Below are 24048 nucleotides of genomic sequence, written 5' to 3'. Positions count from 1 at the left end.
GGCTGACTTCTCAAGTCTGGTGGACTCACCTAGGAGGACTGCGATGAGACGCTCGAAGGTTTGTTGGACCTTCTCAGACCTGGATCATCTTCTGAAAGGGTTGTTCAGAGCTTTCGAAATGTTCAACTTTCTCGACTGGTGCCTGGGAGCCCTCAGCAAGAAAACATCTCCTGCGGACAAAGACTCTGCCTTGTTAATTATGTCCTGCATGGATAAGGCCATCAGGGATGGATCGGGTGAGCTAGCGTCGTTATTTGTATCAGGGGTGTTGAAGAAAAGGGAACAACTGTGTACCTTCCTCTCAGCCAGCATTACACCGTGCCAGCGGTCACAGCTCCTTTTTGCTCCACTCTCAAAGTTCCTCTTTCCCGAGGAGCTAGTTAAGGACTTGTCGGCTGCCCTGATACAGAAGGACACGCACGATCTTGTAGCCTCATCGGCTCGTAAGTCTAAGGTTACCACCTCTGTCCCCAAGACTTATCGCTCTCCAGTGGCTGATACCCCGGCCACTAGGTTCATACCGCCCTTTCGTGGTAGAGCCCCCAGCCGAGGAAGCTCCCGTCCAGACTCTCACAGGGGCAAGTCTAAGAAAGGACCCAGGACATCTAAGGGAAAGCACTGACTCTCAGATTCTCCAGACAACAGTAGGAGCCAGGCTCAAGATCTTCTGGCAAGCCTGGGAGAAGAGAGGTGCAGACGCACAGTCTGTCAGTTGGCTGAGGTACGGTTACAGGATTCCATTCTGCCTCAAACCGCCTCTGACCACATCGCCCATCAACCTCTCTCCCAACTACAAAGAAGAGGACAAGAGGCTAGCATTGCAACAGGAGGTGTCGCTACTTGTGCAGAAGAAGGCAGTGGTTATAGTCCGGGACCATCAATCCCCGGGCTTCTACAACCGTCTCTTTCTTGTGGCCAAAAAGACAGGAGGTTGGAGACCGGTGCTGGACGTCAGCTCTCTCAACGAGTATGTCACCAAGCAGACGTTCACAATGGAGACGACCAAGTCGGTCTTAGCAGCGGTCAGACAGGAGGACTGGATGGTCTCGTTGGACTTGAAAGATGCATACTTTCACGTTCCCATTCATCCAGACTCCCAACCTTTCCTGAGATTCGTTTTCGGAAAGGTTGTCTATCAGTTCCAAGCCCTGTGTTTTGGCCTAAGCACAGCTCCTATGGTCTTTACTCATCTGATGAGGAATGTAGCGAAATTCCTGCACTTATCGAACATCAGAGCCTCCCTCTACCTAGACGACTGGCTGTTGAGAGCCTCCACGAGTCGTCGTTGTCTGGAGAACCTCTCTTGGACTTTAGATCTAATCAGAGACCTAGGTCTATTAGTCAATATAGAGAAATCTCAACTCATTCCCTCCCAATCCATTGTGTACCTGGGAATGGAGATTCAGAGTCGGGATTTTCGGGCTTTTCCTTCGGCCCCCAGGATAAACCAAGCCCTACAGTGCATCATGAGCATGCTGAAGAGGAGCAATTGCTCAGTGAGACAGTGGATGAGTCTCACAGGGACCCTCTCATCTCTGGCCCTGTTTGTCGAGCTAGGGAGACTCCACCTCCGCCCTCTTCAATTCCATCTTGCAGCTCATTGGGACAAGGGCTCGACTCTAGAAGCAGTCTCTATCCCTATCAACCAAGAGATGAAGACCACTCTCCGGTGGTGGAAGCACAATCTTCTTCTCAAGGAGGGTCTATCATTGGCCATCCAGACCCCCCATCTTCATCTCTTCTCGGATGCATCGGACTCGGGCTGGGGTGCGACCTTGGACGGACGGGAATGCTCAGGAGTATGGAACAAGGAACAAGGATTACTCCACATCAACTGCAAGGAACTGTTAGCAGTCCATCTTGCCCTGTTGAACTTCAAGTCCCTCCTGCTAGGCAAAGTGGTGGAGGTGAATTCAGACAACACCACAGCCTTGGCTTACATCTCCAAGCAAGGAGGGACCCATTCGAGGAGCCTTTACGAGATCGCAAGGGACCTCCTCATTTGGTCAAGAGGTCTAAACCTCACACTGGTCACGAGGTTCATCCAGGGCGATATGAATGTTTCAGCGGATCGCCTCAGCAGAAGGAATCAGGTCATTCCCACGGAATGGACCCTCCACAAGAGTGTGTGCAACAGACTTTGGACGTTGTGGGGTCAACCTACCATAGACCTGTTTGCCACCTCCATCACCAAGAGACTTCCGCTTTATTGTTCCCCTGTTCCAGACCCTGCAGCGGTTCATGTAGATGCTTTTCTTCTGAACTGGTCCCATCTCGACCTGTACGCATTCCCTCCGTTCAAGATTATAAACAAAGTTCTGCAGAAATTCGTCTCGCACGAAGGGACACGGCTGACGCTGGTTGCTCCCCTTTGGCCTGCAAGAGAATGGTACACAGAGGTACGTCAATGGCTAGTCGACTTCCCCAGGACTCTACCTCTAAGAGTGGACCTTCTACGTCAACCACACGTAGACAGGTTGCACCCAAACCTCCACGCTCTTCGACTGACTGCCTTCAGACTGTCGAAAGATTCGCTAGAGCTAGAGGCTTTTCGAAGGAGGCAGCCAGTGCGATTGCCAGAGCTAGAAGAATTTCCACTCGTAGAGTCTACCAGTCTAAGTGGGAGGTCTTCCGAAGCTGGTGTAGAGCCAATTCAATATCCTCTACCAATACCTCTGTGATCCAAATAGCTGACTTCCTTCTTCATCTTAGGAATGAGAGATCCCTTTCAACATCTACGATTAAAGGGTATAGGAGCATGTTGGCCTCAGTCCTCCGCCACAGGGGTTTGGACCTGTCTTCCAACAAGGACCTTCAAGACATTCTCAAGTCCTTTGAGACGTCTAAAGAACGTCGTCTTTCCACTCCAGGCTGGAATCTGGACGTAGTCTTAAGGTTCCTTATGACATCTAGGTTCGAACCTCTCCAGTCAGCTTCCTTCAAGGATCTTACCCTCAAGACTGCTTTTCTCGTTTGCCTTGCAACAGCTAAGAGAGTCAGTGAGGTTCATGCCTTCAGCAAGAACATTGGTTTCACAACCGAATCAGCTACATGTTCTTTTCAGCTTGGATTCCTAGCAAAGAACGAGCTTCCTTCACGTCCTTGGCCTAGATCGTTCGAAATACCTAGCCTCTCCAACATGGTAGGTAACGAACTAGAGAGAGTTCTTTGCCCTGTCAGAGCTCTCAAATATTATCTGAAGAGGTCTAAACCTATTCGAGGACAGTCAGAAGCCTTATGGTGTGCCATCAAGAAACCCTCGAGACCCATGTCCAAGAATGGGCTTTCGTACTATATTAGGCTTCTGATCAGAGAAGCACATTCTCACTTAAAGGAGGAAGACCTTGCATTGCTGAAGGTAAGGACCCACGAAGTAAGAGCTGTAGCTACTTCGTTGGCCTTTAATAAAAACCGTTCTCTGCAGAGCATTATGGATGCAACCTATTGGAGGAGCAAGTCAGTGTTTGCATCATTTTATCTGAAAGATGTCCAGTCTCTTTACGAGAACTGCTACACCCTGGGACCATTCGTAGCAGCGAGTGCAGTAGTAGGTGAGGGCTCAGCCACTACATTCCCATAATCCCATAACCTTTTTAACCTTTCTCTTGAATACTTTTATTGTTGTTTTTATGGTTGTTACGGTAGGCTAAGAAGCCTTCCGCATCCTTGGATTTGGCGGGTGGTCTATTCATTCTTGAGAAGCGCCTGGGTTAAAGGTTTGGTAGAGGTCCTTTAGTAGGGTTGCAACCCCTTGTACTTTGGCACCTTTGGGTTGATTCAGCCTCCAAGAGGAACGCTGCGCTCAGTAAGGAAGACGAACTTTAAATAAAAGGCAGAGTAACGGTTCTATTCGACTTCCTTACCAGGTACTTATTATTTCATTGTTATTTGAGATAACTGTTATATGAAATTTGGGATACTTAGCTATCCTTTAATCATGTACACTGGTTTTCACCCACCTCCCTGGGTGTGAATCAGCTACATGATTATCGGGTAAGTTTAATATTGAAAAATGTTATTTTTATTAATAAAATAAATTTTTGAATATACTTACCCGATAATCATGATTTAATCGACCCTCCCTTTCCTCCCCAGAGAGAACCAGTGGACCGAGGAATAATTGAGGAGGTGTCAACAACAAATGATTGAGTACCTGGCCACAGGTGGCGCTGGTAAGTACACCCCCTTCTAGTATTGTGATAGCTGGCGTATCCCTCCATAGAATTCTGTCGGGCAACGGAGTTGACAGCTACATGATTATCGGGTAAGTATATTCAAAAATTTATTTTATTAATAAAAATAACATTTTTTGCTACTTTATTTTCCATTTATTATTGCATTACTGTACTGTAGGTACAGTATTAACAGTAAGTTTATATATTGAGTGATCCAAATGGTTGTATTCCATGTATTTAGAACATTTTTATCATTCTTATAAAATTTCATGAGGTGATTTGTAGGGCTTGGAACTGATTACGCTATTTACCTGTAAAACGCCACCCACGATACAAAATTTTCATGAAACGAAAGCCACTATGGTACCAATTTCGTATCTTGAGGCATTACTGTATTGTAAATATTGCTAGATATTAAGCATTAGCTGGCTGTCATATTTATAAATTTCTTTGAATTTTTTCTGTACTGTATAGTATACTGTTCTTTTCGAATGTTGATATTTTAAACTTAAAATATTTCAGAAGCACTGGCTACCTGTTTTGAGGTGAATTACATCAGATACTGTAATTTCTTTCCAACATTAGCCATCACAATTTAGTTAAGAGCTGTTAATGATTATTGGATATTTCATGTATAATATGCATTTATTATTTTTATTTACCTGTAGCTTACATTAATATGATGTTCCATTTTAAAATGAACTTTTTTTCCTGTCTTTTAAGGAGAATGGTGCCAACTTTGGCATTGAAGATGACAATTGCAGTGTTCCACAGTATTCTGATTATGATGTTGAGGACATCCAGATCTGCCGTCTTCAGGGATATGACCTGACTTATGCCCTTTACAACCGATTCCCAAGTTAGGGAATCGTCCTACAAGGTGGGCAGATTGAGACCCTCTCGACGTTCTACAGGATTTCAAACAGAGGCTGCAGAGCTGCTCACCTCTTTCGGAAATTTAATTCTAATGTAAAAGAATTAAGCTTAGATTCAACTGGCTGGAATGTGGAAATCAGACAAGACTCGTACCGATACTTTAAGTCGTCAAGAGGATGCCAACTGCTCCAATACATGTTTCAAATTTTCTTTCTTAGGGTAGTTTTTCCTCTTGTCATTAGAATAGGAGTAACACAGGAACTAGCGGGATATCCTGACCAACATCTCGTCATCAGCTTTTCCATGTTCAGGTATTTAACCTGTGTTGTTGTTTCCTGCAAATTTCCATTTGTCAGGTGTCAATATTTTCTTGTTTGTGTAGATTTTGACTATCGTCATCGCTATGCGGTCTCAAGGCCAAGGGCATCCTGCCATCTGAGTAGAGTGTTTCTCTGGTGGCGGGATGCGTATTCCTGAGATGGCCCTACTGGAAACTTGATGTGATTGGAAAAATCTAAAGCATGTGGTGACCTACTCACTTGTTAGCAAGCAGGGTAGTTGTTGCCCTCAGAAGTACGTGGGCAGTAACCGTTGTCAGTGCTATGGATGCATGACAAGGTGAAGTTGATCCACATTATTGCAGAAGTGCCCTTGCACCTGCAGGTTAAACCTGAAAGTTGAAAATGATATCTTTGCCTTGGTGGAGAAGCAGAGGTAGTTATTATGGCATGACTTTAGGAAAGTCAACAAAGAATTGAATAGATGTAGTATGAGGTTTGAATAAATTGTTGTTAGGACATCATCAGAAATCAATTTAAATGGGTGTAGGTTTGCTGTGCCATCATTATGAATTAAAGACCATAATCCTCTCATATTACTCATTTCTCATATTATAAAAAGCATGAAATTTAATTTTTAGATATTTTCAAAAGGATGATTTTGCTAGAAAGTACACATTTTGAGTCATGGAAAATTTAATCCTTGATTGTAGAAAGAATTTTTAATCTCCTAAATATAAAAATATCAAATGGAAAAGTTTGAATAAAAGCTACATTGAAAAGATTGATTTCTGTCACAAGTTGCCTCTCAAGGTACATGTGTTTGATTTTCAGTTTTTTTTCCAGACAAGAGTACCAGACAATAAATCAGAGAGGAAAATATTTTCATGAATTATTATTTGGTCTTTGTCAGGATCTTCCTCTCAGTGTTCCACTCTGGTATGATTTTTTGTTCCCAAGTAAAAAAAGAGAATTTTACCAGCTATTTTTTCATGTATTGCTTACTTTGATATTCACTTTCATTCTCAACTGAATTTTTACTTTTGTCAGGGTTATGTAAACTATTTTTATTTGTACCCGCTTTTGTTTAAAGTAATCTATTCGGTTACATTTAACATGCAGAATCTTATTCATGTTAAACAATTCTTATGGCTGCTTAGCAATATACAGTAAAGTACAGTAATATCATGTTTTATAATCAGACTTCATAGAGTTTGATAAAAGGAATTTCACTTTTGTATCATTCATTCTTAAAAGTAGCCTTTTTTATGATCTATATAGTATCCTATATTCACAGTACACATATCCTTTCATGTTCATCACAAAACACGGTAAAGTTTTGTGTGACGTATAAATTGTATTTGATTGCACCCCTCCAAATATAAGAATTTTAATTAACTAAAAGTTAGAGGAATTAACTTGAAATTTTTTTTTATTATATTGTACTGATTATGTTCTTTTAGATTATCTGTTTATTAAACTATGTGTTAGGGTCAAAAGAAATTAGAAATTCTATAAGAAAAATAATAACTACCAGGTAGTTAACTTCATTCAAATTTAGAAGAGTACAGTATTTATTGCAAATTTGACAGAGAATTTGTTGAAAATTACCTTGTTCATAAAGGAAATATAGTTTGTGATGCTGATAGGGCTGTAATGCAGACCCAAGGTTAAATTACTGTATACACCTTAGAAAATAACATACAGTATACAGTAAGGCTACCAGTTATACCTTTGTAATCTCTTGTCAGTAACTTGCTATAACAGCAGTGACTGAATTTATTATTTATTTTTTAACTTATAGTACTGTACTTGATTCTTTTGCTTTGGGCATGTTTTTTAGTGGTCGTACAGACAACTCTCATGTTGGTAACTTAATCTGACCTACAAAATAGAACTCCTTGCTGTTTATCAATCACTTTAGTATACTATTGTAATCATAACAGAACAGTATTTGTTATCTAAATCATATTCTCATGTGGAATAATCTGATTACTGTAATTTGCAATTGAAAGTATCCTCTTGAAATTGTATCTCATAGTGCCACAGGTTTAGTTAATGAATTTTCATGGTGTGTTCACAAAAGTTGTCCAATATGTGTGAAAATTTGAACTTTGCTGAGTATTTTTATACAAAAATACATATAATATTGTACACGTATTGAATGTGACAAGTTGGATTACTTTTGTTATATTTTGAGTTAGAAGTTAATGAGAGAATTTCATAAATACAGTAATAGTGATGTTTTAAGTTACTGCACATGAAGGTTTTCAAAGTTTTTCCACTTTGTATTCAATAAATATTGATTTGTTGTGAATGCATTGTATAACTGGCTCTGATATTTGGTTTATCATAATCTTTTGAAATTGAGGTGTGCAAGGATGATAAATAATTGTAATTAAGAGTAAAATGTTTGAAGTGGTTAGATATGGATTTGATTTAAAATTTAGTTTTCAATATTAAACTTACCCGATAATCATGTAGCTGTCAACTCCGTTGCCCGACAGAATTCTATGGAGGGATACGCCAGCTATCACAATACTAGAAGGGGGTGTATTTACCAGCGCCACCTGTGGCCAGGTACTCAAGTACTTCTTGTTGACACCTCCTCAATTATTCCTCTGTCGTGCTTCCGGCAAGACGTTCTGGGATACGCTCATGTTCTTGGAGTATTTTCACGACTTTGGTGAAGTATTTCTCTTTGATTTCGGCTGTCGCTTTACTGGAAAACTTCTATATTAGCTTAGTTAGCTTTTGGAATTAATTTGATTAATTTTGGTGACGAGAGAGTATGAACTCTCGTTCACCTTTCAATGGCCGACCCTTCCCTTAGACGGAAGTGTTGGTGTCTAAGAGAGTATAGACTCTCTTTCTTAATTTTGCTTAACAAAAGTTATAGATTTATTTTATATCTCTCCGCCTCTTATAGGCCTCTTCGATTAACTTCCTTTTATTATAAACTCATTAAAATTAATTTTTATATTTGTTTATATTCGACCTTCCTAATAGTAGGCGGTCTTTTACCGAAGTTAATAAACTTTGAGCCCGTCATTTCGGTTTTACCTGTTAACATATTATGCTATTTCCGCCACAGAGTTTGAAAGATTTTCTTTGACAGTCTCGTACTGTTTTCAAAGCTGAACTAACGTTTTGTTTTGTCTCTGCAGTTGTTGACGTTCAGAACGTTCAACTTGCACTCTATCGTTACGATAGAGAAAGAATGTTCACGGTTTCACGTTGCAGTAAGAGTAACCGTGTCTAGCGTTTTGTTCATTCTTTCTTAACTTAATGGTTTTGATCCTAATAAAGGAACTTTTCAGTTTTTTTCCTTTAACAATAATATGTTTTAACGATATATATGATTGGGCTCTTCTCTCAGGTTCTAAGTCAAGAGAGAGAGAGAGAGAGAGAGAGATAGAGACGGAGGGAGAAAGAGGATAAACGTTTCATTCAAGCCTGCCAGGCGTACGAGTAACGTCGTTATCGTTTTTTTTTTTTTTTTTTTTGCTCTTCTCCCTAGTCTCTTTAGGGGAAGAAACTAAACGTTTCTAGAGTGATCTAGTGTTTAGTCTCTTTCCAACCACTGATTTATCTTTCATTAGATTTTTCTGTTACATTGTAATTCTGTTTTCGCAATTACTAACTTTGAGAAAGGATAGAATTGCGTATTTCAGGTACAAACCACTTAAAGTTTCGAGTTCAGTGAAATAAGTGCAAACAGAAATCAAAGTGATAAGTGATTAGTGCGTGAGGGTACTTTTGTGCGCGCCAGTTGTCCTCCCAGTCCGGGACCTCTTGCAAGCTCCCAAGCCCAGGGGAGAAGCAATGTCGAAGGGCATAAGGGTTCAGCAGGCCTTGATCGGCGCACAGAAGTATTCTCGGTGGTTGTGGGCGTGTCTTACCGAGACCGTCACTCCCACCCGCAGACGATTGAGCCCTTATTTTGCTCGTCTGCAGAAGAGATTAGGGGAGAAAATAAAGGCAGAGTAACGCTGGTCTCAGGTCTCAAGACTTCTTAAACGTTAAGTCCAGACCTATGCCAGACGTACGAAGTTAAAGTTCACAACCCGAATGCAGTCATTGGGTTAGCTCTGACTCTCCTCAGTCATCAGTTGATTACACTCCGACTAAGAGGAGTAAGGTTCTGCCACAACAGATCTCTGCTGTTAAGGCTTTACCTCAGCAGAACTTAGTGTCTGCCGACCCCAAGTTAACTCTACTGCAGTCCATACAGTCACAACTTTCGGTCTTGATGCGTGAGTGTCGGGCTGAGAGTGTTGCACCGCCTGCACTCCCTCCACCTGTTCTCGCTGCACCTGTGCTCGCCCAGCCTGCACCTGCTCCGCCTGTGCTCGCCCAGCCTGCACCTGCTCCGCCTGGTCGCAGCACCATCTGCCAGGCGTACGATGTTGTGAACTCTACTACAGTCCATGCAAGCACAGCTTTCGGACTTGTTGAGTGAGTGTCGGGCTGAGAGTGTTGCTCCTCCGCCTCCGCCTACACTCCCTCCTCCTACACTCGCTCCGCCTGATCACAGTACCATCTGCCAGGCGTACGATGTTGTGGACTCTACTACAGTCCATGCAAGCACAGCTTTCGGACTTGATGAGTGAGTGTCGGGCTGAGAGTGTTGCTCCTACGCCTCCGCCTACACTCCCTCCTCCTACACTCGCTCCGCCTGATCACAGTACCATCTGCCAGGCGTATGATGTTGTGGACTCTACTACAGTCCATGCAAGCACAGCTTTCGGACTTGATGCGTGAGTGTCGGGCTGAGAGTGTTGCACCTCCTGCACTCCCTCCACCTGTTCTCGCTGCTCCTGTGCTCGCCCAGCCTGCACCTGCTCCGCCTGTGCTCGCTCAGCCTGCACCTGCTCCGCCTGGTCGCAGCACCATCTGCCAGGCGTACGATGTTGAACCACTTTCGGAGTTTGCTGTTCACAGTTTTGTTCAGCCTCAGCCTTCTTTAAGGCAACCCTTGCTTTGGGATCAGGAGAGTTACACTCTTCCTCCTCCTCCCCTTGCTGCTCCACCAGTGGTGCAACTCTCGGTTGGGGTACAACAACCTCTCCCCTCCGTGAGTCTGTCTGCTCAACCAGCGCTGCACCGAGTTCAACCCTCATCTTGGCAAGCTCATCTACTCCATGCACTTGCGCCTCAGGAGCCTCAGCTTGCTAGAACTTTACCTTGTTCTGCGCAGCCTCAACCTTCTCATGCTCCACTCATCTCTCAGGAACAGGAACGGACTACTCCGCCTCCGTCCTCCGCTCAGCTGGTGCAATCCTTGGGTGCAACTCTTGCTAGGAGTCAACCTCCTTCACCCTTGCACCTGCCTTCTGCTCCGTCTGTTGTTCAGCCTATGCAGTCTGAACCTCAGGTTTTCCCTCAAGTTGAGGAAACCTCTGTTGTTGTTCCAGCTCGTTCTGACTCTGCTGTTCAGCATACCATGGTTTAAACCCCATGCAAGCATGCATAAAGCACTCTAGCACTGGTCATGGAATTTCTGAGAAATGTTAAACGCCATGCACACGCTCTGCTTTCCTTTCAGCAGGCTCTGCTTACAGCAGGCTCTACTTACTACATGCTCAGCATTCAGCATGCTCTGCATACAACATGCTCTGCATACAGCATGCTCTGCATTCAGCATGCTCTGCATACAACATGCTCTACATACAGGCATACTCTGCATACATCATGCTCTGCATACCTTACCGCATGCTTCTCAACACATCTTGGGTTGTTGCCAACTCACTAGACTGTCAAGCAGTTTCATAACGTTGCCTTCTAGTCTGCTGCTTTGCACCAGTGAACCCTCACTCAGAGAACTTAGCTTTTCTAGGATAAGGTCCCTGTAGATGAGAAAGTTCTTTTCTCCCTCCTTCTGATATTCCCTTGAGGACTCTGTCATTTGGAGGGAGCCTTTAGCTGCATAACCTCTTATGGACTTTTATTTAAGCATAACATGCTTACAGGGAAGGTAATGGTTACACTTCAGCCGCTAATCCCGTCTGTTACCACACCTGCTCCCATAGACCTTGAGCTGTGTTGCATGACATGCAGTCCAAGCTTAGTCCTTGTTAGAGGATTTTTTGTTTACGGAGTCAATGTGTCACGGGGAAGACGTTCAACAACCAACAGAAGGGACTTGTTGTGACGCAGTGGGCAACCTCAGCAACCCGTTAAGGAGTTGTCTGTACGACCCAGACAGTCTAGACAGATTCGGGTTGTCACTGTACTTCCTCGCTTGCCCATGATTGACAGTTTACAGACTGTGCAGCAGTATCATGATCTTGTGTCCGGCTCCGTCAGACGACTGGCTTTTAAGAGCTCCCTCAAGTCGTCGCTGTCTGGAGATTTTCAAATGGACTATGGATCTGACCAAGGAACTGGGCCTCCTGGTCAATTTTGAGGAGTCTCAGCTCGTTCCATCCCAGACCATTGTCTCCTTGGGTATGGATCTTCAGAGTCGAGCTTTTCGGACTTGTCCGTCGGCCCCAAGGATCTTCCAAGCCCTAGAATGCATCCAGAGCATGCTGAGAAGGAACCGATGCTTAGTCAGGCAGTGGATGAGTCTAACAGGGACACTTTCATCGCTGGCCCTGTTCATCGAGTTAGGGAGACTCCACCTCCGCCCCCTTCAGTATCATCTAGCTGCTCACTGGATAAAGGACATGACGCTAGAGACGGGCTCAGTTCCTGTTTCCGAAGAGATGAGGTCTACTCTAACGTGGTGGAAGAACAGCATTCTTCTCAAGGAAGGTCTACCATTGGCTGTTCAGTCCTCCGACCACCGTCTCTTCTCGGACGCATCGGACACGGGCTGGGGTGCGACACTGGACGGACAGGAATGCTCGGGAACATGGAATCAGGAGCAAAGGACACTTCACATCTATTGCAAGGAGTTGTTGGCAGTTCATTTGGCCTTGATAAACTTCAAGTCCCTCCAGCTTAACAAGGTGGTGGAGGTGAACTCCGACTACACCACAGCCTTGGCTTACATCTCCAAGCAGGGAGGGACTCATTCGAGGAAGTTGTTCGAGATCGCAAGGGACCTCCTCATTTGGTCAAAAGATCGAAAGCTCACGCTGGTAACGAGGCTCATTCAGGGCGATATGAATGTCATGGCAGATCGCCTCAGCCGGAAGGGTCAGGTCTTCCCCACAGAGTGGACCCTTCACAAGAATGTTTGCAGCAGACTTTGGGCCCTGTGGGGTCAGCCAACCATAGATCTATTCGCTACCTCGATGACCAAGAGGCTCCTCTTGTATTGTTCTCCGATTCCAGACCCAGCAACAGTTCGCATGGATGCCTTTCTGCTGGATTGGTCCCATCTCAACCTGTATGCATTCCCGCCGTTCAAGATTGTCAACAGGGTACTTCAGAAGTTCGCCTCTCACAAAGGGACACGGCTGACGTTGGTTGCTCCCCTCTGGCCCGCGAGAGAATGGTTCACTGAGGTACTGCAATGGCTAGTCGACGTTCCCAGGACTCTTCCTCCTAGAGTGGACCTTCTGCGTCAACCTCACGTAAAGAAGGTACACCCAACCTCCACGCTCTTCGTCTGACTGCCTTCAGACTATCGAAAGACTCTCAAGAGCTAGAGGCTTTTCGAAGGAGGCAGCCAGAGCGATTGCCAGAGCAAGGACGACATCCACTCTCAGAGTCTATCAGTCTTTATGGGAAGTCTTCCGAAGCTGGTGCAAGGCCAATGCAGTTTTCCTCAACCAGTACCAATGTAACCCAGATTGCTGACTTCCTGTTACATCTAAGGAACGTAAGTTCCCTATCAGCTCCTACGATCAAGGGTTACAGAAGTTTGTTGGCAGCGGTTTTCCGCCACAGAGGCTTGGATCTTTCCTCCAACAAAGATCTACAGGACCTCCTTAGGTCTTTTGAGACCTCAAAGGAACGTCGGTTGTCCACTCCAGGCTGGAATCTAGACGTGGTCCTAAGGTTCCGAATGTCATCAGGATTTGAACCGCTCCAATCAGCCTCTTTTAAGGACCTCACATTAAAAAACTCTTTTCCTCGTGTGCTTAGCAACAGGTAAAAGAGTAAGTGAGATCCACGCCTTCAGCAGGAACATAGGTTTCACATCTGAAACGGCTACATGTTCCTTACAGCTCGGTTTTTTGGCTAAAAACGAGCTTCCTTCCCGTCCTTGGCCTAAGTCGTTCGAGATCCCAAGCCTGTCCAACATGGTGGGGAACGAACTGGAGAGAGTACTTTGCCCAGTTAGAGCTCTTAAGTACTATCTAAAGGTCAAAACCATTACGAGGACAATCAGAAGCCTTATGGTGTGCTATCAAGAAGCCTTCTCTACCAATGTCTAAGAACTCAGTTTCTTACTACATCAGGCTTCTGATTAGAGAAGCAAATTCTCATCTGAAGGAAGAAGACCTTGCTTTGCTGAAGGTAAGGACACATGAAGTGAGAGCTGTGGCTACTTCAGTGGCCTTCAAACAGAACCGTTCTCTGCAGAGTGTTATGGATGCAACCTATTGGAGAAACAAGTCAGTGTTCGCATCATTCTATCTCAAAGATGTCCAGTCTCTTTACGAGTACTGCTACACCCTGGGTCTATTCGTAGCAACGAATGCAGTAGTAGGCGAGGGCTCAGCCACTACATTCCCATAATCCCATAACTTTTTAACCTTTCTCTTGAATACTTTTTATGGGTTGTACGGTCGGCTAAGAAGCCTTCCACATCCTTGTTGATTTGGCGGGTGGTCAATTCTTTCTTGAGAAGCGCCAAGGTTAAAGGTTGTGATGAGGTCCTTTAGTATGGGTTGCAGCCCTGTATACTTTAGCACCTTTGAGTTGATTCAGCCTCCCAAGAGGAACGCTGCGCTCAGTAAGGAAGACGATCTTATTAAAGGCAGAGTAACGGTTCAAGTCGACTTCCTTACCAGGTACTTATTATTTCATTGTTATTGTGGATAACTGATTATATGAAATATGGGATACTTAGCTATCCTTTAATCTTGTACACTGGTTTTCACCCACCCCCCTGGGTGTGAATCAGCTACATGATTATCGGGTAAGTTTAATATTGAAAAATGTTATTTTTATTAATAAAATAAATTTTTGAATATACTTACCCGATAATCATGATTTAATCGACCCTCCCTTCCTCCCCATAGAGAACCAGTGGACCGAGGAATAATTGAGGAGGTGTCAACAAGAAGTACTTGAGTACCTGGCCACAGGTGGCGCTGGTAAATACACCCCCTTCTAGTATTGTGATAGCTGGCGTATCCCTCCATAGAATTCTGTCGGGCAACGGAGTTGACAGCTACATGATTATCGGGTAAGTATATTCAAAAATTTATTTTATTAATAAAAATAACATTTTATTTAGGAATTTATTTTTTTAATTGACTAAAACACACAAACAGTGTGCTGTGCAAATTATAGATTTAATAATGGTGTTCATTACTGTAATTTGGTATTGTGAAAGCATTTTATGAAATCTTTGCATAATAATTTGCTTAGAATTTTATTTTATTTTTATACAGTTGAATAAGGCATGGGAATGACTAAGTTTTGTTGTGCATTGATATTTGAGATAGAAATGTTTTTTTTTTTATTGTCATTTGCTGCCAAAGACATAATTACAGATGATAGAAGTTATGAAATAAAATGCTTTCTTGGTCTGGATGCTCGTTTGAAATCCAGAAAGTACTTGTTTAAAAGTATCAACAAAGTAATTATTATAGGTAATTCTTATTTTAGAGGAAAATTGTCTTTAAATCTGCAGTTCAATAAAATCATCAAAACTTATAATGTTTTTCTCATATTGCATGAATCCCTGCAGTTGAGCATTTAGATTGCACTAAATTAAAATCTACACCATAAATGTCTCCAGCATCTTGATGGGGGAGGGTGGCTGTAACATTACTGTAAGGAAGAATTGGTGGATAGCAATTGAGTAGGCTTTCTGCCCCAACAGGGTCATAACAAAACAACACTATCAAGATCAATTCTGAACATGGAAATGTTTGGATCGCTGTTAATTCTCTCATTCTAATTCTTCACTGATTTACTTATCTTGTTGATGGTCACCTAGAAACTAACCAGGTCTTAACTACATACTGGTTTTGAATGAAAGGGGGATTGGACAGTGAGAATTTACTTCAGTGGAATTGAAATGCTTGACAAGGTAAAGAAAAGGAGAAAAATTGTCAAACCTTGCTTTCAGTGATAGAGCTGATCATGCACGGAAGATCCTGAAGGCACCAAAAGATTCGGGTAGATCTAGGGAAGTATACTCGAGGAATAGAGTTATGGTTCCTTCCTTACGACCCTCTGGATGGTGCAAGTCCGTGTTCAACAAATTTTGACCTGAAGGTGACTTGAACCATAAGATGATACTGCAAGATAGTCGACACAAAATTAAGATGGGCTACACAAAATTAACCAATTCCAGCTGTTCCTTCATAAGCAAAGTGAATACCCAGAAATTTTCAAAAGGTATATTGAAAATGAAAAAAGTCAAAAGGGCCCTTCTCATTGAGTAACCTGGATTTATACATCTCAAATTGAGGGCAATCTAAAAGCTTGTCAACAAAGGCATCTCCAACAAGAAAATTGCAGTGTAGTTGGTGCAGGAATTATAAAGGAGAATATGTCACGTATGTTGGTGGCAAAGTTGCCTTCACCATATGAAGATCTCTGCACAGCTGACCTTGGGATTAAGAATAACCTTACTCCTCTAGACAGCATCGTGACTGAAAACTATGAAGTACATTTTCTCAACTGCTAAGTGGGAGGATGTAACTTAACCCATGTTGCAAGTGACAGATCCAGGAGACTGCTGCTGCTTGTATATGATGGAGGCCTTGTTTCCTATAGACTTATCCTTAAGTGATATGCTTCAGTAATAATGGTAGAGATAATTCTTTTATACATATCACAAATGTATAAAGTAATTTGTATTTTTCCTAACTAAACAAACCTGAGCCCTTTACTGGAAGTATGTTTTCTGCGATGCTTGATATAGCTGTTATAACTTAAAAGGTTGCAGTGTTACTGCAGGGTGGTGAGGGAATGACAGTCCACTGAGCTCCACGCTGACCTTCAGTCTATATTTTTGAGGGGAAGTGTAACTTGCAGGACTCGGGTTTGTATAGTTAGGAAAAACACAAATACTTTTAAAATTTATACTTTGTTCCTACACTAATATTGTACAAACCCTCGCCCTTTAATAGGAAATTTATCCTTTGGAGGACTAACTTTCCCCAGGAAATGTCAAAGCACTTTTATCTTATACAGGAGCAAAGGTAATTATTCCTGTCAACCTCCTTATATCCTGGGTATGAAGATGTGGCAGGTGTTAGGTTAGGTCACTACTGGGGACTGGTAGATGGGCAAGGAAAAACCCTTATTTGTGTGAAGGATATAAGTCAGAATGTATGGTCATTCTGCAAAATGGGCTTGTATACATTTGGCCGTTCTCTCCTTGTCTGGAAGGATGGGGGATGGGGAGAAACATCTAAACAAGACCTATTTGTTAAAGTGGCTCGATCATGTGGCTTATCTACATCTAGCATCCAATCCAGCAAATAACGGAGTGACTTCTTCATCCTAAGGAAGGGGAAGAAAGAAGAGGTAGAAGGGCCAGTAAATCTTTCCTAACATCATGGGCTTATGTTGTGACCTCTATCTTTGATGAGATGTCGCTTGTCCCATAAGAAAGCCAGATTTACTACACAATCTGTTAAGTAACTACCACGAAGCCAAGGACAGGTATCCAGGGACCCGTGCGTATACTCCTGTAGATAATAAATAGTTGGAGAACATTGTCTATCAATAACAGACATTGTGTCTTCAAGAACTATGCTCCCGAGAGACGGGAGAACTATAGTCTGGTTAAATCTTTTTTTTTGCAGAAACAGTGTCAAATTGTCACACAAAGAAAAGAAGAGAGTTCTAGGCAAGCCACCTCTTGAAGGGAAGAGATGAAAGAGGACTCGACATTGTGAGCGGCTGGGTTCTAGGTGCTCAACCCTTGAACCAAGGTGGCGGGGATATATCTTCCAGAATGAATTGTGACAGGCAAAAGTATGCTAATAATTACCTGCTAGAGCAACCTCTGAATTGGCATAAAGTTCCATGCTGCTTGACCTCTAACCCAAGTCTAGATAACTCATGAAGTCCAGACCTAAGTCCTGGATGAAAACTTGGTTCCAGGGCCACGTAATATCCTTTAACACAAAGTTTGACTTACTGACAAAGGAAGTAAGAAAACGGCTGATCAAGATACCATCGGCATATGACAGGTTGGAAGAATCGAGGCCATGCTGAGCCTGATGTCGTCTACAAATTGCTCAGTAGCCTAATCAGTGAAATGGGAAAATGGGAGAGCACAAGCGATAAGGGTATAGCAAGCCCTGGATGGCGCAAGCACAAGCAAGTGAATGTTCTAAGTAATGAATGTACACTAAAAGGAGAGCAAATACGAGCACGTGAGTACTCAAAAACAGAAATGGACATTGGATTTGGCACAAGATAAGCAGCAGCAGTACATGCTGATGTTCCTTTTTAAAGGTCAAGCCTCGGCACGTAAACTACTCTACCACAAAGAAAGAGAAATAAAGAGCACGGTGAGGGAAAGGAAGGCGGCGATCTTAAAACCCGACCGGCAGTATGTAGAGTACTGTAGTTAGAAACACAAGGTTCTGGTACAGCACTGTCTCTCCTATAGTGAGAGAAACAACTCCACTCCTATCGATTAGTCTGACTTGATGACGTCCCACCATTCTAATCCTTCAAGTAGCAGCGAAGAGTCAGGAAGAAGGAAGGAAGGACGTATCCCTTCAAACCCAACCAACAGTGCGCAGAGTACTCAGAAACCCTTGAGGTTCTGGTCCAGTGAAACGGTAGGACTGATGCAACGCCACTCCTATCGATCGGCCTCCTGAACTTTGCAGAAAAGTAGTCGGCAAGGGAGAAAGAAGAACTTGAAGTTCACCTTCTGAGGGTGATCCTAGCATTGCTGCTCCTCCTGGAATAGGAATACACTTGACAAGAAGACTGCCCTTCCCCTTCACTCTACGACCACAGAAACTCGTTCCTCTAACACAAAGTCTAAAGAAAAACATCCTCAGTTAAGTTCATCTTCTATCCAAATCCTCACACACGATGATCTCGCCAAAACCGTTATCTGAAAGGAGAATTACAAATTTGCAAATTTACAGTAGAGATGTATTTCAGCGACAACTTAAATAAGCAGTAAGACTTTTAAGCGAGGTGGGAGCAAGGGTAGACAGGCAACCCCGATCACACCTGCACTAATAATGGTACAACACTTTAAAACTGCAGGCATGACTTCTTGGGGATAGGTGATGGCAGGATCAGCATATGTAAAGAGCTCCAAGTTTGTATAGTTAGGAAAAAATACAAACTATTTCCAAATCTGTTGTACTGTATGTTCTGGCACCATATAAAAATCATTCTACTCTTTACTGTGGAGACTCACTTTTGGGTGGGTGGAAGTCCAAAACTAACTGGCTGGTAACTGTCCTGGCATATGACAATGTACTTCGCAAAAGTTGTTTAGAAGCACTCCGTCTCCTCGCAAACTTTGAAAGAAAGTTAACGACCTGAGAAATTTGTGCGAAGGTATTACAACTAAGCATTTTGACTTGACGAGGTAAGTGAAATATTGGAGCTAAACTTCACACTTAACCTAGACATTACCTAATTCCACCTCGCAAGGAGATCGGGGACATAACAAATATGTTTTTACATACAGTCATACCTCTGCTTACGAAATTTTCACTTAGCGAAATGAGATGCAAAGAATTTTACGACACATCGCAAAAAATGTTTCGCGCTACGAAACGAGGTACAGTATGAGAGCCCCACTGTCTCCAAGATTGATTTTAATATTCGCGTGCTGCCAGCCCATAAACTCGTCACCATCCTCCCGCGCTCCCATTGGTTATCTCCCTACTCAGATGCTAATCACTGCCGTAAAATCTACTGTACTGTATCCCATCATGCATCTATGCATTAGCGTTCCTCTTCAATTTCGTTTAGGCAGCAGTATTGTATGCATTGACTCTGTGTTTGTGATTTCGCTTTCGTGACTATTGTACGGTATCGTGTTATGATACTACAGTACGTTACTTTTATATCCATGAGTCCCAAGAAAGTTGCTGATGTGCAGAGAAAGAAGAGGATGCTTTCTATGGAGACAAAGCTGGAAATAATCAAGAAATATAACAAATTCGTAGATAATTTGTATTTTTCCTAACTATACAAACCTTAGCTATTTAAAGTGGGTAATTACTTTCGGCGTAGCTGAAAGGACGAGCCATAAAAATTTAACGAGGGATTATTACCCCACCGCTAGTTAGCGGGGGGTAGTGAGGGTAGTTAGCTACCCTTCCCCCTCTCACACCTGTGTTGTAGCTCCACTTTGCTTAGAGGTAGGACTTCATGGGGGACAGGGCTGGCGGGCAAGTTTGATTAAATAGCTAAGTTTTGTATAGTTAGGAAAAATACAAATTATCTACAAATTTGTCATTTGTTCCATAACTGGAATACAAACCACGCTATTTAAAGTGGATGACTTAACCCTTAGGACGGGTGGAACAAGTCCCAGCCGTACTGGCTTTTGGCTTTGCCCGGGGACTCATTATCTGAGTGTGTCAGCACTCAACAATAAAGAATCCCTGCACCTCGCTCGCACCTTGCTATGCAAGGGCTGCGGCCTACGTAAGCTGTGTGTGAAGGAAAAAAGTGTGACTCGTCCTAGGAAGTTGACCTGAAGTTCTTTAGATGGAAACTTAAGGCTAGGACTCTCCCAATACCACCTTGTCAGGGTATGGGGACGTGACAGTATTAACTTAATACTAGGAACACAAGGGAACATGGTTTACCTGCAGTGGTTTGAGGTCAGCTGTGCAGAGAACCCTGGATGCTGTTTTCCCCAAGAGAGGGGAGGATGAAGAAAAGAATAAGGGCCAGGTATACCTTTTCATTTACGCAGACTAAAACCGGGTAACAATGCCCTCAACCCTCTGCTACTTGTCCATTAAGGAGCCTGAGGTTTAAACCAGCTGTTGTGCAGCCACCACAGGGCCGATAGAGAACGTATCGAGCCTCTTGTGGGTTACGTCTTGCAGGTAGTGGGCTGTGAAGGTCGTTTGACGCTTCCACACCCCTGCTTGCAGAACCTGCATCACTGAGAAGTTTTTCTTGAAGGCCAGGGAGGTAGCTACTCCCCTGACATCATGAGCTCTAGGACGACGTGATGGAGGAGGGTCAGGGTTCAGGGACAGATGGATTGCCTTTCGAATCCATGCTGAGATGTTGTTCTTGGTAACCCTCCTCTTCGATCTCCCAGTGCTGACAAACAAAGCCCGCACTTGGGGACGAACTGCAGCTGTTCTCTTCAGGTATAGCCTCAGACTCCTTACTGGGCACAGTAGGAGATGGTCCGAGTCATCTGTTACGGAACGAAGACTCGAAATCCGGAAGGAGTCGAAGCGAGGGTCCGGCACTCCCGGATTCTTCGTCTTAGCAATAAACTCAGGGACGAAGCTGAACGTTACCTCCCCCCATCCCCTTGAATGGGCGATGTCATACGAGAGACCATGCAGTTCGCTAACTCGCTTGGCTGTCGCCAAAGCTAGTAGGAACACCGTCTTCCAAGTCAGGTGGCGTTCTGAAGCCTGGCGTAATGGTTAGTAGGGAGGTCTCTTAAGAGACCTGAGAACTCGAACCACGTTCCATGGAGGAGGTCCCACTTCCGACTGAGGGCAGGTAAGTTCATAACTACGTATGAGTAGGGAAAGTTCTAGCGAAGAAGAAATGTCCACTCCTTTGAGCCTGAAGGCTAGACTTGAGTCTGAGCGATAGCCTTTCACTGCCGAGACTGAAAGGCGCATTTCTTCTCGCAAATACACGAAGAACTCCGCTATTGCTCGAATAGTGGCATCGAGTGGAGAGATACCCCTTCCACGACACCAACCACAGACAACTCTCCACTTCGCCTGGTAGACTCCTGCGGATGACTTTCGCAGGTGTCCAGACATCCTTTCTGCAACTTGTTGCGAAAATCCTCTCTGCGAGGAGATGCAGGATAGTCTCCAGGCGTGAAGCCGAAGCGAAGCTACAGCTTTTTGAAAGATGTTGGCGTGTGGTTGTTTGAGTAGATCGTGTCATGGAGGGAGTTCTCTCGGAGGCTCCGTAAGGAGTTGCAGAAGGTCCGGGAACCATTCTGCGTGATGCCACAGCGGAGCTATGAGAGTCATCGAGAAGTTGACCGATAGTCTGGTCTTGTTGAGTACCCTCCTCATCAGAGAGAACGGGGGAAAGGCGTATACGTCGATGTTGTCCCACCGTTGTTGGAAAGCATCTTGCCAGAGACCCTTGGGGTCCGGGACTGGGGAACAGTACAGTGGCAGTTTGAAGTTTAACGCTGTCACGAACAGATCCACAATCGGGGAACCCCACAAAGTCAGGACTTTGTTGGCTACTTGACGATCCAAAGACCACTCGGTACTCACTATCTGAGACGCTCTGCTCAGACTGTCGGCGCGCAGGTGAGCGGTGGCGCGTAGGAGAATTCGCGCGTGGGCGAACGATGGCGCGCAGGAGAAAGAGCTCGTGGGCACGCAGGCGACAGGGCGCGTGGGCGCATAGGTGACGGGGCGCGTTGGTGCGCGTTCCAGAGACCTCGGATGGAGTGCAGCCACAGGATGTTGAAGAGCCCATAAGGGCGAAATCGTAGGGCGCGTGCGTGCAGGGGGAATATCCCTAGCGCAAGGGCACTCATCAGGAACCGAAGTTCTGGCAGTGGGCGCGCGATGGCGCGTAGGCAAGAGATGGCGAGCAGGCGAGGTCTAATGGCGAGTCAGCGATCGTGGAGGAAAGCGCTGGCTAGCAGGAGAGGAAGAAGACTTCTCCTTGGAGCCCTGATCCGAAGATCGAGGGTGAGCTGTGGGACGCGCTGGGCATCGCATCGGGTAGGCCATTGCCTAGCTCGGGAGGCGATTGCTTACGCGCGTGTGAGCGCGTGGGTGAGGGAGCGTGGGCGAGCGTGGGCACGAGGGCGAGCAATGGCGAGCAGGCGAGCGATGGCGAGCAGGCGAGCGATGGCGAGCAGGCAAGCGATGGCGAGCAGGCGAGCGATGGCGAGCAGGCAAGCGATGGCGAGCAGGTGAGCAGGCGAGTGATGGCGAGCAGGCAAGCGATGGCGCGTGGGTGAGCGATGGTGCGCAGGCGAGCGATGGCGCGCAGGCGAGCGGTGGCGCGTAGGCAAGGGGGCGCATTGGCATGCAGGCGAGCGGTGGCGCGCAGGCGAGCGGTGGCGCGCAGGCGAGCGGTGGCGCGCAGGCGAGCGGTGGCGCGCAGGCGAGCGGTGGCGCGTAGGAGAATTCGCGCGTGGGCGAACGATGGCGCGCAGGAGAAAGAGCTCGTGGGCACGCAGGCGACAGGGCGCGTGGGCGCATAGGTGACGGGGCGCGTTGGTGCGCGTTCCAGAGACCTCGGATGGAGTGCAGCCACAGGATGTTGAAGAGCCCGTAAGGGCGAAACCGTAGGGCGCGTGCGTGCAGGGGGAATATCCCTAGCGCAATTGCACTCATCAGGAACCGAAGTTCTGGCAGTGGGCGCGCGATGGCGCGTAGGCAAGAGATGGCGAGCAGGCGAGGTCTAATGGCGAGTCAGCGATCGTGGAGGAAAGCGCTGGCTAGCAGGAGAGGAAGAAGACTTCTCCTTGGAGCCCTGATCCGAAGATCGAGGGTGAGCTGTGGGACGCGCTGGGCATCGCATCGGGTAGGCCATTGCCTAGCTTGGGATGCGATTGCTCACGCGCGCGTGGGCGAGGGAGCGTGAGGGTGGGCGAGGGAGCGCGAGGGCGCGCGGGCAGGCGGTGGCGCGTAGGCGAGGGGGCGCGTAGGCGAGGGGGCGCGTTGGCGCGAGGCGAGCGTTGGCGTGTAGGAGAGTTTGCGCGTGGGTGAACGATGGCGCGCAGGAAAAGGAGCTCGTGGGCGAACGATGGCGCGCAGGAAAAGGAGCTCGTGGGCGAACGATGGCGCGCAGGAAAAGGAGCTCGTGGGCGAACGATGGCGCGCAGGAAAAGGAGCTCGTGGGCGAACGATGGCGCGCAGGAAAAGGAGCTCGTGGGCGAACGATGGCGCGCAGGAAAAGGAGCTCGTGGGCGCGCAGGCGACAGAGCGCGTGGGCGCATAGGTGTCAGGGCGCGTGGGCGTGTAGGTGACGAGGCGCGTTGGTGCGCGTTCCGGAGACCTCAGATGGAGTGCAGCCACAGGATGTTGAGGGGCCCGTAAGGGCGAAACCGTAGAGCGCGTGCGTGCAGGGGGAATATCCCTAGCGCGCGGGCGCGCAGAAGGGCGCTCATCAGGAACCGAAGTTCTGGCAGTAGGCGCGCGATGGCACGTAGGCAAGGGATGGCGAGTCGGCGATCGTGGAGGAGAGTGCTGGCGAGCAGGAGAGGAAGAAGACTTCTCCTTGGAGCCCTGATCCGAAGATCGAGGGTGAGTAGGCGAACGATGACGAGCAGACAAGCGTTGGCGAGCAGGAGAGCGCTGGTGAGCAGGAGAGCGCTGACGAACAGGAGAGCGCTTGCGAGCAGGAGAACGCTGGCGCGCAGGAGATCGCTAACGAGCAGGAGATCGCTGACAAGCAGGAGACCGAGGGCGTCCATGGCGTGTATCAGGCCGAGGGCGTGCAGAGGTCCGTGG

General features: G+C 45.8%; 1 protein-coding gene across 2 annotated transcripts in view; it reads left to right on the top strand.

The window, feature by feature from the left end:
- The window catches only part of SamDC (S-adenosylmethionine decarboxylase), an 82303-nt gene extending 76928 nt beyond the window's left edge, over positions 1-5375 (top strand). For both annotated transcript variants that reach the window (XM_068381746.1, XM_068381747.1), the window contains exon 9: positions 4899-5375. In XM_068381746.1, the coding sequence (XP_068237847.1) occupies positions 4899-5039 (141 nt within the window). In that variant the 3' untranslated portion in view covers positions 5040-5375. The remainder of the gene's footprint in view (positions 1-4898) is intronic.
- Positions 5376-24048: the final 18673 nt, after the last annotated feature.

Source organism: Palaemon carinicauda, chromosome 10, assembly GCF_036898095.1.
Source record: "Palaemon carinicauda isolate YSFRI2023 chromosome 10, ASM3689809v2, whole genome shotgun sequence".
Classification (NCBI taxonomy): Eukaryota; Metazoa; Arthropoda; class Malacostraca; order Decapoda; family Palaemonidae; genus Palaemon; species Palaemon carinicauda.
This window is presented reverse-complemented; position numbering and strand designations above follow the sequence as displayed.